General features: G+C 52.4%; 1 protein-coding gene across 1 annotated transcript; it reads right to left on the bottom strand.

Annotated features, from left to right (window-relative positions):
* Window positions 1-3,264: 3,264 nt before the first annotated feature.
* Window positions 3,265-13,485, bottom strand: ASB13 (ankyrin repeat and SOCS box containing 13). The gene is made up of 6 exons (XM_010000310.1): window positions 13,326-13,485; window positions 12,096-12,283; window positions 9,575-9,725; window positions 7,284-7,418; window positions 5,762-5,953; window positions 3,265-3,392 (listed from the first exon to the last, which is right to left on the bottom strand). Exons 1-6 carry the CDS (start codon window positions 13,483-13,485, stop codon window positions 3,265-3,267), a joined length of 954 nt encoding a protein of 317 aa, XP_009998612.1.
* Between the last annotated feature and the right edge of the window lie 419 nt (window positions 13,486-13,904).

Here is a 13,904-nt window from a genome sequence, read left to right as displayed (position 1 = left end):
AGAAATTATTTCCTGTGAGGGTGGGGAGACCCTGGCCCAGGTTACCCAGAGAAGCTGTGGCTGCCTCATCCCTGGCAGTGTTGAAGGGCAGGTTGGATGGGGCTTGGAGCAGCCTGGGCTGGTGGGAGGTGTCCCTGCCCATGCAGGGGGTTGGAACTGGATGATCTTTAATGTCCCTTCCCACCCAAACCATCCCATGATTCTATGACTCCTAAAGCCGTTAAGGAACACAAGGCCCACCACCATTTCTTCTCAGGTCACAGAGACACAGAGACTTCTATAATGGGAGCATCAACCTTCATGCTTGTGCAGCCTGAACACACAACAACCCAAGTCCCATCTTGGATGAGTTATTCCCTCTTTGTTTCTAACTGAAGCTGATGTTCCAACCCAGACCTTGGGGGTCACGTCACCTTGATGCGATCGAGGGGTCTTTGATGGTCCAGCATTTCCTTGGACCATAACATTTTCATCTGAATCTCCTTGGATTGCCCAACCTGGGTGGTGACAGATGGTTCTCCAACAACCTGCCACAGCCTCAGGTGTGAGGAAGTGAAGGTGCCCTCAGCAACTCATCAGGAGAGGACACAGTGACCCAAACCTGACCCCCAGCGTAGCGTCCAGCCCTTTGTCAGGACAATGTTACCTCCACAGCTTCTCATTTTCACCTTCATTTGGGATGGCTGCAGAGATTCCCAGCTCTCCAGACCACAGCTGCAGCATGGATGATGCTACTCGTGCAGTAACAACCCCCTGCCACAAAAGCTGAAGTCTGAGATGTCAAGAGAAGCCAAAATGCCACATCAGTTCAACTCAGCATCTGCTTTTGCCTCTCCTCTGAGCTGGAAAACACAACAGCTGAGAAGGTGCTTCAGAACCAGCTGAGAAATCCCTGCAGGATTAAAAGAACTGAGGATGAGACAGGTTGGATCCAAGATGAAAATGAACCTCAAGCCTCCATCTCCACCTGCAGTTCAGAAAGGCAGGAGTGAACACCCACTGGGTCACCACCAGGATCCAGCCACCTGCCTTATGCCATGGCACACCAGGAGGGACTTGGGTGTTTGTTTCCTACCTGGTTGGCTCCCAAAGGACCTTCCTGGAACATCTTTCCCTCCAGACATACCCACAACCACCTGGATGTCTTAAACAAACCCAAACTGCTGCAGCAGGAGCCTGGCCATTGCCACCCAACATGAGATGCTCCCTCACCAAGTCCCTCCTTGGCTGCACGTGTTGATCAGCAGGACCTCTTAAAAGAGATGTAAAAAACAAAGAACCAAACTTCAGGACCTACCAAAGAGGTGACTTAGAAAGAGAGGGGAGGGGGGGAAAAAAAAAGGATGCAGATGGTGTAAAGAGGAACTTGCAGTTTTATTCTTGGTTCTTCTTTTGTTTTCACATTGGAAACTTGGACTCCACCATTTCAGTATCTTACCAGCTTAGGCAGTGTTAAAAAAGCCACCTGATAAGGGATGTGAATATGTGAAATAAGGGATGTGAACCAAGAGGGGAGGTTTTCACCCCTGGCTACCAAAGGCTGCACTTTCCTACTATCTATTTATCTGTAAGGACATGCAGGTTGGGCAGAGGAAGCTTTTCTTGAGAGAGACACAATGCAAAACCTCCATCCTGCCCATCACAGGGATGAATCCCACCACAAACACCTCTAGGGCTTCCCTGAGCTTCTTGGCAATTTCACATTTCTGATACTTTAAACACACAAATGAGAATTATAAAACAATCCCCCACAAGGCAGGATCTTGAGAACTTTTCTGTCCTATATGACACAGCACAGCAAAAGGAAAAACAATACAACAACCAACCAACAACCAAACAGATCAAGGGAGGGGTGAGAGGGCACAAACCTGACCAAAAATTAAAATACCAAGTGGTTTGCTGGTCACCATTAAAGTGCATTCAAGTTCCACCTCAGCTCTTGAACCCCCCTGAGGAGGCTCCAGCACAGAGAGAGAAACTCAGAAGGGGGGAGGGAAATAAAACTAAAATACTCAAAATCCAAGGCAGAACTCAGCCCTCCTGCTGCCCTCCCTGTGGGAACAAACCACAGGGACAAGGGATGTGTCCTCACCAGGCCTCAGGCACCACTGGGCAGCAGCTCTGCCACTTATTGCACATCAAGCCAAGAGAGTGGCCACAGTGGCTCAGAGCAAGGGGAGAAATACTGTTTGGGACCAGCCAAGTGGAGGGGGAGCATCGTTGCACCTGCTGAGAGAACTTCTTGGCTTGGGCTTGAAAATTGGATGTGGTGATAAGCCCACAGTAAGGGCTGGCTCATCTTCTGGGAGGAAGGAGCAAGGGCCAAGTCACCCCTGGCCTGGCAGGAGTTTGTCCCCACTGCTGAGCCAAAGCCCTCCTGGTGTTCATGGAAAGCCAGCAACCAGCTGCAGTGCCTCCTAATTCATCCTGAGCTTACTGAGGACTTAATTTGCCTCCAGCTTGAGCACACAGGGGCACCTCAAGCTTTGTCCCTTGGCATGAGGGCAGTTGTCACTTGAGTTCTGAACACAGAGGTGGGAGGCAGCAGCCCCACTGCAGGAACACAGATGTCCACATCCCAGGGCATCAGCTCTAAATCCCTTTCCAGCCAGTGGAGACAGGTGATCCTGGGGGACACTGAGTCACCCCAGCTAAAACAGGACAGATGGATCATGCTCCACAAGCACCTGTTTCTCTTCACTGGCTGCAAAGGGAGCCTGGCTGGGTGATGGGGAGATGCCTTGAGGTTAGAGAACAGTAAAAATGAGGCAAAATTGTGTTCACATGGTGTGAACTTGAGGGTTGTCCTGTTCTGGGGTGGGAGTTGGACTGGGTGATCCAGACTGTCCAAGGAGGTAGTTGAGCAACCATCCCTGGAGACATCTAAGAAGACAGATGAGGGGACAGGGGAGAGGGTTTAGTGCTGGACATGGCAGAGTTGGGGTGGTGGTTGGACTTGATCTTGAAGGTCTTTTCCAACCAGGAAATCAATCCTGTTCCAACAGTAAGAGCTACAGCCTCAAGCACAGTGACACTCCAACAGGTCCCCCCAGGAGAGGTTACACCACCAAACCAGTGCTAGACCTTGCCTGAGCTTGTCTTCACCCACAGAGAAGAGGAAGGGCATGAAGTGCTGCCTCATCAGTACTATTTACACCTGTTTGCTTGGATTAAAATTCATTTCTCGGAGCCGGGGGGAGGTAGAAGAGAAGGAAACAGCTACTTCTCACTGCAGGAGCTAAAAGGTGTCATCCTGTCATCCTGTCAGTTGTAGGAGAGGTACTGGATTAATCGTGGAGGAATATTTAGCTTGGCAATCTTCTCCAGAGCCTTCTGCCCAGCAGCTTTCCTCACCGTGACCCTGCAGAGCTGCGACAAGCTCAGGGGAGTTTCTGAAAGGAGAGAAAAGGACCCCAGGTGAGGGCTGCAGCTCCTGCCCAGCACAGCCCTCTGAGAAGGGTGATGTTCACAAGTCCCTTCCACCTCCCCCAGCAGCCAGGCCCAAGGGAGGCACTGCAGAGCCGTGGATGTTCTGCCCAGGCTCATCATCCCGACGTAAATCCCACCCGGAGCACAGGGCGAAGCTGCAAGATCCCTCCCTCACCTGCCTCCCCTGAAGCCAAACGGTGCCCACCAACCAGATCACCTGCCCTGAGCCACTGGGGCTATCCAGGACTTTCCAGTTTCACTCACAGATGCTGTTTTAGGCCTCAGCAATGCCATGTACAGGAGCACTTCCCTACTGCTGTTTCTCCAGCAAGGACTGTGCTTTAACCCTTTTCACTCAGCCCTCTGCTGAGATCACCAGGAAAATCCATGGAATCACAGACTGGTTTGGGTTGGAAGGGACATTATAATCCAGTCCCAGCCCCCTGCCATGGGAAGGGACACCTCCCACCAGACCAGGTTGCTCCAAGCCCCATCCAACCTGCCCTTCAACACTGGCAGGGATGGGGCAGCCACAGCTTCTCTGGCCAACCTGGGCCAGGCTCTCCCCACCATCATTGTGAAGAATTTCTTCCTAATGTCTTACCTAAATATCCTTTTTCAGCTTAAAACCATTCTCTCCCTGCTTTATCCCTCCCTGCCCTTGTCCCAAGTCCCTCCCCAGCTTTCCTGGAGCCCCTTCAGGCACTGGAAGCTGCTCTAAGGTCTCCCTGGAGCCTTCTCTTCTCCAGGCTCAACACCCCAACTCTCCCAGCCTGGCTCCAGAGCAGAGCTGCTCCAGCCCTCCCAGCATCTCCGGGGCCTCCTCTGGCCTCTCTCCAACAGCTCCATGTCCTTCTTGTGTTGGGAGATCCAGAACTGACCACAGGACTTCAGGTGGGGTCTCAGGACAGCAAAGCAGCCCCTTCCCCAAGCCCCCTCAATGCAGCCCCCAACCTGCAGCCCCCAACCTCGACACGCAGCATTAGAACCAGGCACGTTGCTCTGGACATGGCCAGTCCTGAGAAGCTGCTGTCCCTAAACCCACAGCCCTGGCAATCACCAGCCTCCAGGATCTGCATCCATCCTGGATCCAGTGTCTCAGATTTAATGATAGTAACCAAAAGGGGGAAAAAACAACAACACTATGGAATCTGGCACAGTAGTGATGCAAGAGTCCGTGTGGAAAAGCAACTGCAGGTGCAGCTCTGGCAGTTGGGTTTAGTGGGCAAGAAACTCTGCTCAGATACAAGGAGTATTTGTGGCCATGCAGGGTTCAATCTCTTCAGCCAGCTCAGCTGCAGCCAGACCAGCACCCTTCACTGGTCTCTAAAAGAGAGAATAACTTGGAAAGGAGAAGACAAATTAGAGGGACAAGGGGACCACAAAGGTGGACACCACAGAAGGGGCTGCAAAGCCAGAAGACACTTTGTTCTTCTGTAAAGAAGGAATTTTTCTTTCTATACAGAAGAATTCTTTATTATGAGGGTGGTGAGACACTGGAACAGGTTGCCCAGAGAAGCTGTGGATGCTCCATTCCTGGAAGTCTTCAAGGACAAGTTGGATGGGGCTTGGAGCAGCCTATTCCAGTGCAAGATGTCCCTGTCCTTGGCAGGGGGGTAGGACTAGATAGTCTTCAAAAGTCCCTTCCAAACCAAACCATTCTGTGACTCTGTGATGTGTGGGATGATCCACTGCAGCAGTAGATTGGTTACCTTCTAAGGGTAACCAAGACAAAGAGTGACTCCAAGCCATCCTCAAACCTCAGCCAAATGTCTCCTCCAAAATCAGGCAGACAGAGCAACTGAAGTTGAACACACTCAGATCAAATTAGTTTTCAACTGGGTGATTTCTTTGACCTGACTTAGTGCACCAAAGCATTGCTGACACACCAGAGAGACCCTAGGTCAGTGAGGACATGATCTGGACCATCTTACCACTGTCATTCAACCACAACCAAGCAGAGCTAACCTACAACCAGCTGCCATCCATTCGCCACCAAGAACTTTACACCTTCCCAGGAAGATGATCTTACAAATCCAAGTGGACTGAGAATCTAGATGTGGTGCAAGGGAGTTGGGAGTCATGGAATTCCTGGGGCAGGGGGAGCATATCATAGAATCATAGAATCATAGAATCTTAGGGGCTGGAAGGGACCTCGAGAGATCATCTAGTCCAACCCCCCTGCCAGAGCAGGGTCACCTAGAGTACATCACACAGGAACTCATCCAGGTGGGTTTTGAATGTCTCCAGTGAGGGAGACTCCACAACCTCCCTGGGCAGTCTGTTCCAGTGCTCTGTCACTCTCACAGTAAAAAAATTTTTTCTCACTTACTTTCATAGAACTCAAAGCACTTTGCTGTGGGGCTGCTGCTCCAGGTGTAATCGGATGGTTTCTTCCCTCGGTTGTCCCTGGCGTAAATGTTCCCTCCAAATTCAATCAGCATCTCCACCAGATCCACATTTTTCACTTTGGCTGCATGGTGAAGGGCTGTCTCGTGCAGTTTAGCAGCATTCACGTTTGCCCCTGAGGCCAGAAAGAGAAACAAACCTGGTGATGAAAGCTTCACTTGATCCAAAAATAAGGAGTGGTTTGACTGGAGACAAGAAAAATGCTGTTAAAACAGGCAGGAGCAGCCAGAACAAGATCCTGAGAAACCAGCACAAACTGGAAACCAAAACTGCTGAACAAGTTCTTGGTGCTGGCAGGGAATGAGTCTTCTCCTCTGGCTTGATGCTTCCCTGGCAGAGGAAGTCTGTGTTACCAGGTAAAGAAGCTGCTGAGTGTGAAGTTCTGAATTGCTTCCTGAACCTGTGCTACCTAAAGCCAGCAAAAGAAACATTCCCAGTTATCCCAACCCCCTTCCCACTGGAGAAAACCAGTGACAACTTTGATAACTATTTTAACAGGAATGGCCCAGCCCCAGGAGATGGTGCAGCTCATCACCAGACACTACTGTGGGATCAAGTTTTAGTGACTGACATTTTTGCTTTGAGAAGCTGAGAGCAAAAGGTCCTTCTGGTCCCCCCAGAACCACCTGCAATTATTTGCTGAGCAGGGGTGAGATGAACCTCAGAGAATTCAAACAACTTTTAGGTGACTGTGGTCACAATGAAATGCCCTTCTCATCAACAAGGAGAAACAGGCATTTCTGGGGGACCAATTCATGGGTGCCCAGGACAGGGAACTGGAGGATCTGGGAACAAACCCAGGGAAGCTGTGGCTGCCCCATCCCTGGCAGTGTTGAAGGGCAGGTTGGATGGGGCTTGGAGCAGCCTGGAATAGTGGGAGGTGTCCCTGCCCATGCAGGGGGGTTGGATCTGGATGATCTTTAAGATCCCTTCCAACCCAAACCTGTCTGGGATTCTGTGACTGAAACTAGCTTAGATGTGTAATTTTTAAACAACTACTGCTGGATGAAACAAGCTCCCATCCCTGGGTCAAATCTCCTCCTGGTAAGCACAGGCAAAGGCAAGAAATCCAACTCCAAATTGCCCCAAAGTGTCAGCAGTAAGAAAAGGGGGATGTGAAACCTGGAGCAGAGAACATTGACTTGGAACATCTGGGCATGAATACAAACCACATCTCCCTGAGGGATGAGGTGACTTCATCTCTGGGTTTCTGTGCAACATCAAACCCTAACACCTCTCCCTCACATCTATCCAAAACCACAAGACTGTGCCACCAAAGCTGAACACGTGCACACCACTTGATACCTTTTTGGGGAAGAAACTTGGCTCTTGGGAGGGCTGAAGAGTTCTTGAATGTCATCAAAACAAAGAGGATGGGAACGTCACTGGGAGCATCACAAACTGGAAATTGAGAGGCACAGGCTGAAAAAAAAATGCTGCCTTACCTGCCTTGAGGAGCAACTTTGCACAGTCCAGATGCTCCCTGGCACAGGCCACGTGGAGGGGTGTCCCAAAATGGCAGTCATGAGCCTCCAAGTTGGCTCCCACATCGATGAGGAGCTGCACACACTCTGAGCTGCCTTTAGAAAGAGAAGATCCATGTCAAAAGAAAGAATCCAGCTCGAATGGGAGCAGATGGGGCTGCTGGTCTGTTCTCCCCAGGAACAAGTGATGGGACAAGAGGGAACGGCCTCAAGTTGTGCCAGGAGAGGTTTGGATTGGATATCTGGAACAACTTCTGCCTGGAAAGGGTTGTCAGGGCCTGGCCCAGGCTGCCCCGGGCAGGGGGGGAGTCCCCATCCCTGGAGGGGTTTCCAAGCCCTGGAGATGGTGCTGAGGGACACGGGTCATTGGGGGCCTTGGCAGGGCTGGGTTAACAGTTGGACCTGCTGATCTTCAAGGTCTTTTCCAACCAAAACAACTCCACGATTCCCATCATGTGCTGAGATCAGCTGGTCCCACCAACAGCCTGTTGAGTATTTGGGGTGAAGGCTGCAGAACAGAAATGATGGTGAGCCCACACAACACACTGTAGGACCAACACCAAAGACCAGGACACAAGAAACAGAGCCACATCTGCTGGGCACTGAGCTAGAGCTAACAGGTCTGGCAAGGAGTCAGGTCCAACCAACCTGAATTCCAGGATTTGCACTAAATTGCCTCTTGTTGGTGGAGCTGGTTGGATTCTTGATCCTGCCCTGGGTGAGTTAGCACCCTCAGGATCACCCCAGCTTTATTTTTGCCAGTGCTAATAAGACCAGTTGACAGAAAGCAGGCAGTGATCATCATCATCAAGCCTTAGGAAATAGGCTTAAAAAGGCAAAGCTAAGCAAGAAGTCACAGCTATGGATTGAAGTAACTACCTGTTGGTCAAAAATGCTGCCTCCCACAGCCTTTGTAGTCCAAAGGAAACTCTGTCCAGGACAGCAGATAACAAAAACAGTGAAGGGGAGGAGAGAGGAGGTATTACATCTTACAAAGAGGAAGCTGAGACACAAAATGATGAAGAGGTTTGGTCACAATCATCTAACGAGGATGTTGGGGCTCTTACATCCAGGCCTCCCTGCTATTGAGTCCATGGAAGTTGAGGGCAGGAATTAATTACACCTAAATACTCCTCTGTTGCTCCCCCTGCCTCTGATGCTGTCACAGCCACCCCTGAGGCTTGATCCTGCTCCTAATCCAGACTCAAAGATCCAGAAGAGGCTTGAATAGCGGGCAGGGAAGGAGAAGGTGGCTAATAAACACCATCTGGGACATGATTTTGGCCCCTGTGGTTTTCTCTTATCCTCTGGACAGACTCTCCAACTGGAAAAGGCTGTGACAGGGACAAGGAGCAGGACAAGCACTGCCTGACAATCCTTAGCACTTTCTTCCCACCTGAGAGCCTCCTCCAGCAGCTCTGAACAGCCAGAGGGGTCTGGGACAGAACCACCTGGTTAAGATGGTCTCGTGTTGTTCAGCCTGGAGAAGAGAAGGCTCCAGGGAGACCTTAGAGCAGCTTCCAGTGCCTGAAGGGGCTCCAGGAAAGCTGGGGAGGGGCTTGGGACAAGGGCAGGGAGGGATGGGATGAGGGGGAAGGGGGCGAAGATTTAGGTTAGACAGGAGAAGAGGGGAGATTGAGGTTAGACATGAGAAGGAAATTATTCACTGTGAGGGTGGTGAGATGATAGAAAAGGTTGCCCAGAGAAGCTGTGGCTGCCCCATCCTTGGCAGTGTTGAAGGGCAGGTTGGATGGGGTTTGGGGCAGCCTGGGCTGGTGGGAGGTGTCCCTGCCCTTGGCAAGGGGATGGAACCAAATGATCTTTGAGGTCCCTTCCAGCCCAAACCATTCTGGGATTCTATGATTCTAGGTCTTAACCAAAGCAACTGATCCCATCTCAACCAGATGAGAGGGAAGGAAAATAAACACTCTTCAGCTCCTGACAGCAAAGCTACTGCTCCAGCTTGAGGCTTTTTAATAGAGCATCAAGAAGCTGGTGTTTTATCTGCCTAACATCCCATGTCTGCCACGTGGGATAAAAGCACCCAGGACAGCTTTATTCACCAGATAACCCAGCACTTGGCATTCTTCCTGCCCACATAGGGCTGAAATATTTGCAGGTTGCGATGGTCTAATGAGCAACAACAACTGATGGTCCATTTCAGATACTTGGCAGCTCCTTTTGCTGTTGTTTTTTTTTTTCAAGCTGCAAAACAACTAGTGCAAAGATAAGACCACGGGTGGGGGGCTCACCATTCATGCAGGCTTCGTGGAGAGGGGATGCAGTGTAGAGGGGAGGGTTCACCTTGGCTCCATGGGACAGCAGCACCTTCACACACTCGATGCTCCCCGAGGCGCAGGCGTCGCAGAGCGGGGTGCTGCCATCAATGTTCCTGGCATCCACCTTCCAGGCAGGAAAAAAACAAGTGTGACAGGTTACCTGCAAGGTGCTGAGTGGCAACATTCAAGGAAAGGCCGGATGTGACACTTAAGTGTTCAAGGACAGGCTGGATGGGGCGCTTAGTGCCATGGTCCATGGTCTGGCCTACGGGGTGGGGTTGGTCTTGATCGTAAAGGTCTTTTCCAGCCCTGCTGATTCTGTGATTCTGTTTAAATTCTGTGATTCTATTTAAATTCTGTGATTCTCTTTAAATTCTGTGATTCTCTTTAAATTCTGTGATTCTCTTTAACACCCTCCTGTCTACATTTTTCCTCAAGGAATATCCTGGGCTTGGGGAAGAGCTGGTCGCTACCCTCAGCTCAGGCTCGGGCTGTTGCCATCGTGCCCTGGGCACAGCTGCACGTTCGTGGCACAAGTCAGGGAAGTTATTGCCACTGGGTTTTATTTTTCTCCCACTTCCCCTGCTGAAGGTGAAAGCCTTGAGGATGAGTAACACAGCCCACCTCCTCTGGGTTTGCTCTGAGGACAGACATGAGAAGCCTGTGAGAAGTCACCTGCCTTGAAGGCAGTTGTCACCAGCAACATCCAAAGATGCTGTTTGGCCGATTTTTGTTTCCATGATGTAATTAAAGAAATAGAAGAAGCAGCAAAAGAGTAAATATAAATCCCCTGTGGAGGCTGCATGTCCCCTGTGCCCACTCTGGCCTCTTGATTCAACCCTGCCAGCTTCAGATCCTTGAAGCTCCATGGAGCTCATGGAGGGAGCAGCTCTGCTCTGGAGCCAGGCTGGGAGAGTTGGGGTGTTGAGCCTGGAGAAGAGAAGGCTCCAGGGAGACCTGAGAGCAGCTTCCAGTGCCTGAAGGGGCTCCAGGAAAGCTGGGGAGGGGCTTGGGACAAGGGCAGGGAGGGATGGGAGCAGGGGGAAGGGTTTCCAGCTGGAAGAGGGAGCTGGAGCTGAGATGGGAGGGAGCAATTCTGGGCTGTGAGGGTGGAGAGACCCTGGCCCAGGTTGCCCAGGGAAGCTGTGGCTGCCCCATCCCTGGCAGTGTTGAAGGGCAGGTTGGATGGGGCTTGGAGCAGCCTGGAATGGTGGGAGGTGTCCCTGCCCATGCAGAGGTGTTGGATCTAGATGATCTTTAAGGTCCCTTCCAACCCAAACCATTCCATGATTCTATGAAATTACATTTGTAGTCACCCGGGGCTCTTGATAGTGAATGAAGAGAGAGGGACAGATAGAAGTATTTCCAGGCAGGTGTTTAAGTCCTCACCAAGAGGAAACACCCTCTGCAGAGACCTGCCACCCTCTGCTGCCTGCCAAGAAAGCCCTGGGTGATGGAGCCCAGAGCTAGATGGGGAATCCAGATGATGAAATAAATTCTGAGATGAAGAACTTCCCGTTGGGATCAGACCCTCAGGACCTGAGGGAATGGTGGGAAGATATGCAGAGTGGGCGTTTGGATGGACATTAGGAAGACGTTCTTCCCCCAGAAGGTGGTGGAGCACTGGAAGAGACTCCCCAGGGAAGAAGTAATGGCACTGAGCCTGACAATCATAGAAGGGTTTAGGGTGAAGGGACCTTAAAGATCATCTACATCCAACCCCCTGCATGGGCAGGGACACCTCCCACCAGCCCAGGCTGCTCCAAGCCCCATCCAACCTGCCCTTCAACACTGCCAGGGATGGGGCAGCCACAGCTTCTCTGGGCAACCCGGGCCAGGGTCTCCCCACCCTCACAGGAAAGAACTTTTTCCTAAAGTCCAGCCAGAATCTCCCCTCTTTAAGCTTTAAACCATTGCCTCTTGTCCTGGACAATGCCCTCGGGGACATGGTCTGAACTCTGGGGTTGTCCTGTTCTGGGGTGGGAGTTGGACTGGGTGATCCAGACTGTCCAAGGAGGTGGTTGAGCCACCATCCCTGGACACATCTAAGAAGACAGATGAGGGGACAGGGTTTAGTGCTGGACGTGGCAGAGTTGGGGTGGTGGTTGGACTTGATCTTGAAGGTCTTTTCCAACCAGGAAATTAATCCTGTTCTAACAGCAAGAGCTACAACAACAACAAGCACAGTGACACTCCAACAGGTCCCCCCAGGAGAGCTTGGGGGTGGTGTTGGGGTGGGGTGGTTGGCCTGAATGATGTTGAAGGTGGTTGGTGATGTTGTTGGGGTTGATGTTGGGGTGGTGGTTGGCCTGGATGACCTTGAAGGTCTTTTCCCACCAGAGTGACACTGTGATACGAATCCTGTTCCAACTTCAAGAGCTACAGCCTCAAACACAGTCACCCTCCAACAAGATCCCCCCAGGAGAGCTTGGGGGTGGTGTTGGTTGGCCTGGATGATGTTGGAGGTCTTTTCCAACCCGTGATGCTGGGATACCTGGGCTCCTGCATCCAGCAGCAGCTTGACACACTGGGTCTGCCCCCTCAGGCTGGCCTCATGCAGCGGGGTGATGGAGTCGTAGGTGACAGAGTTGACACAGGCTCCACTCTCTATCAGCTGCTGCAGCTGCAGGATCTCCCCCCTCCTGGCTGCCTCGTGGACTGGGGTCCTATCAGCCCAGAAACCTGGAGAAGAAAGAGCAGACGAGGAAGTAAAGAAATAAAAATCACCCAGGAGGAGCAAACGAGTCTCTGGAGAAAGTGGATTTGGGGGACAGGGGCTGGTGGCTGGAAGAGAGAGCTGGGAATCAGGAGCTGCTTCCTCACTGTGTTCCCACTTGGAATGAGAAGGTGATGCCCTGCTGAGACCCCCCTGCAGGGCTGGGGCCACCTCTGGGGTCCCCAACACCAGAAGGACATGGAGCTGTTGGAGAGAGGCCAGAGGAGGCCCCGGAGATGCTGGGAGGGCTGGAGCAGCTCTGGAGCCAGGCTGGGAGAGTTGGGGTGTTGAGCCTGGAGAAGAGAAGGCTCCAGGGAGACCTGAGAGCAGCTTCCAGTGCCTGAAGGGGCTCCAGGAAAGCTGGGGAGGGACTTGGGACAAGGGCAGGGAGGGATGGGAGCAGGGGGAATGGATTGAAATTGGAAGAGGGGAGATGGAGATGAGATCTTGGGGAGAAATTCTGACAGGTTTGGGTCGGAAGGGACCTGAAAGATCATCTAGATCCAACCCCCCTGCATGGGCAGGGACACCTCCCACCATTCCAGGCTGCTCCAAGCCCCATCCAACCTGCCCTTCAACACTTCCAGGGATGGGGCAGCCACAGCTTCCCTGGGCAACCTGGGCCAGGGTCTCATTTATTCCTGTTCTTATTATGTATTCCAAACAAAAAAACCCAACCAACAACCCCAGTCCTGCACCTCCTCCCATTTCTTTCCTCCTACTGCACCATTTCCTCACGTGGCAGGTCCACGTGGAGAGGTAACATCATCATTCCCCAGGGATGGGGCTCCCATGGGATGTGGAGCAGCAGGAGGGAAGAACTCACAGCCAGGCCCACAGATCTCCCAGGAATTCCAAGCTCTGCCTCAGCAGCTGGAAGCACATCCCACAGGGAGCACAGCTGGGTCCTGGTACCACATCCCTCCCAGGGGAACCCTGCACTCCTGCTGTGCCCTATTCCCAAGGACACCATGGAATTCCCAGGAACTCTGTCACCTCCAGCCTTGCCAAGGTCACCCAGGAAGGGGCTGCTGGCCCAGGGACAGGGTTTGGGGGGGTTTGGGTGCCCACCTTTGTCCCCCCTTCCGAGGGAGGAGCCACCCCCTCCCCTCCAGCACCCCCTCCTGGGATTAAGGGATGCAGGAATTCCTGGAGGAACCAGGAGCATTCCCTGTTCCCAGAAGCAGGTCCTGAGAGCACCCTCACCTGCCCCTCAGCCCCTTCCTCGGGAGAGGCCACTTGTCCCCAGATCCACCCTGCTCCCCCCAAACTCACCCCAAACTCACCCTGCTCACCCCAACCGATGCAGGAATTCCTGGAGGAACCAGGAGCATTCCCTGTTCCCAGAAGCAGGTCCTGAGAGCACCCTCACCTGCCCCTCAGCCCCTTCCTCGGGAGAGGCCACTTGTCCCCAGATCCACCCTGCTCCCCCCAAACTCACCCCAAACTCACCCTGCTCCCCCCAAACTCACCCCAAACTCACCCTGCTCCCCCCAAACTCACCCCAAACTCACCCTGCTCACCCCAACCCCCTTCTGCTCCCCCTAAACTCACCCTGTTCCCCCCCCCACAGACCACCCTGCCCCC

The sequence above is a fragment of the Chaetura pelagica genome, unplaced genomic scaffold (assembly GCF_000747805.2).
Source record: "Chaetura pelagica isolate M959 unplaced genomic scaffold, ChaPel_1.0 scaffold466, whole genome shotgun sequence".
NCBI lineage: Eukaryota > Metazoa > Chordata > Aves > Apodiformes > Apodidae > Chaetura > Chaetura pelagica.
Note: the sequence above shows the minus strand (reverse complement) of the source record. Positions and strands in the feature narration are given on the sequence as shown.

Coding starts and splice junctions, on each gene's coding strand:
- ASB13 (XM_010000310.1), bottom strand. CDS start 13,485: ATGCTCCTGGTTCCTCCAGGAATTCCTGCATCCCTTAATCCCAGGAGG. Junction 7,419..9,574: donor CCACGAAGCCTGCATGAATG/GTGAGCCCCCCA, acceptor CTCTTTCTAAAG/GCAGCTCAGAGTGTGTGCAG. Junction 3,393..5,761: donor GTGCTTTGAGTTCTATGAAA/GTAAGTGAGAAA, acceptor CTCTCCTTTCAG/AAACTCCCCTGAGCTTGTCG.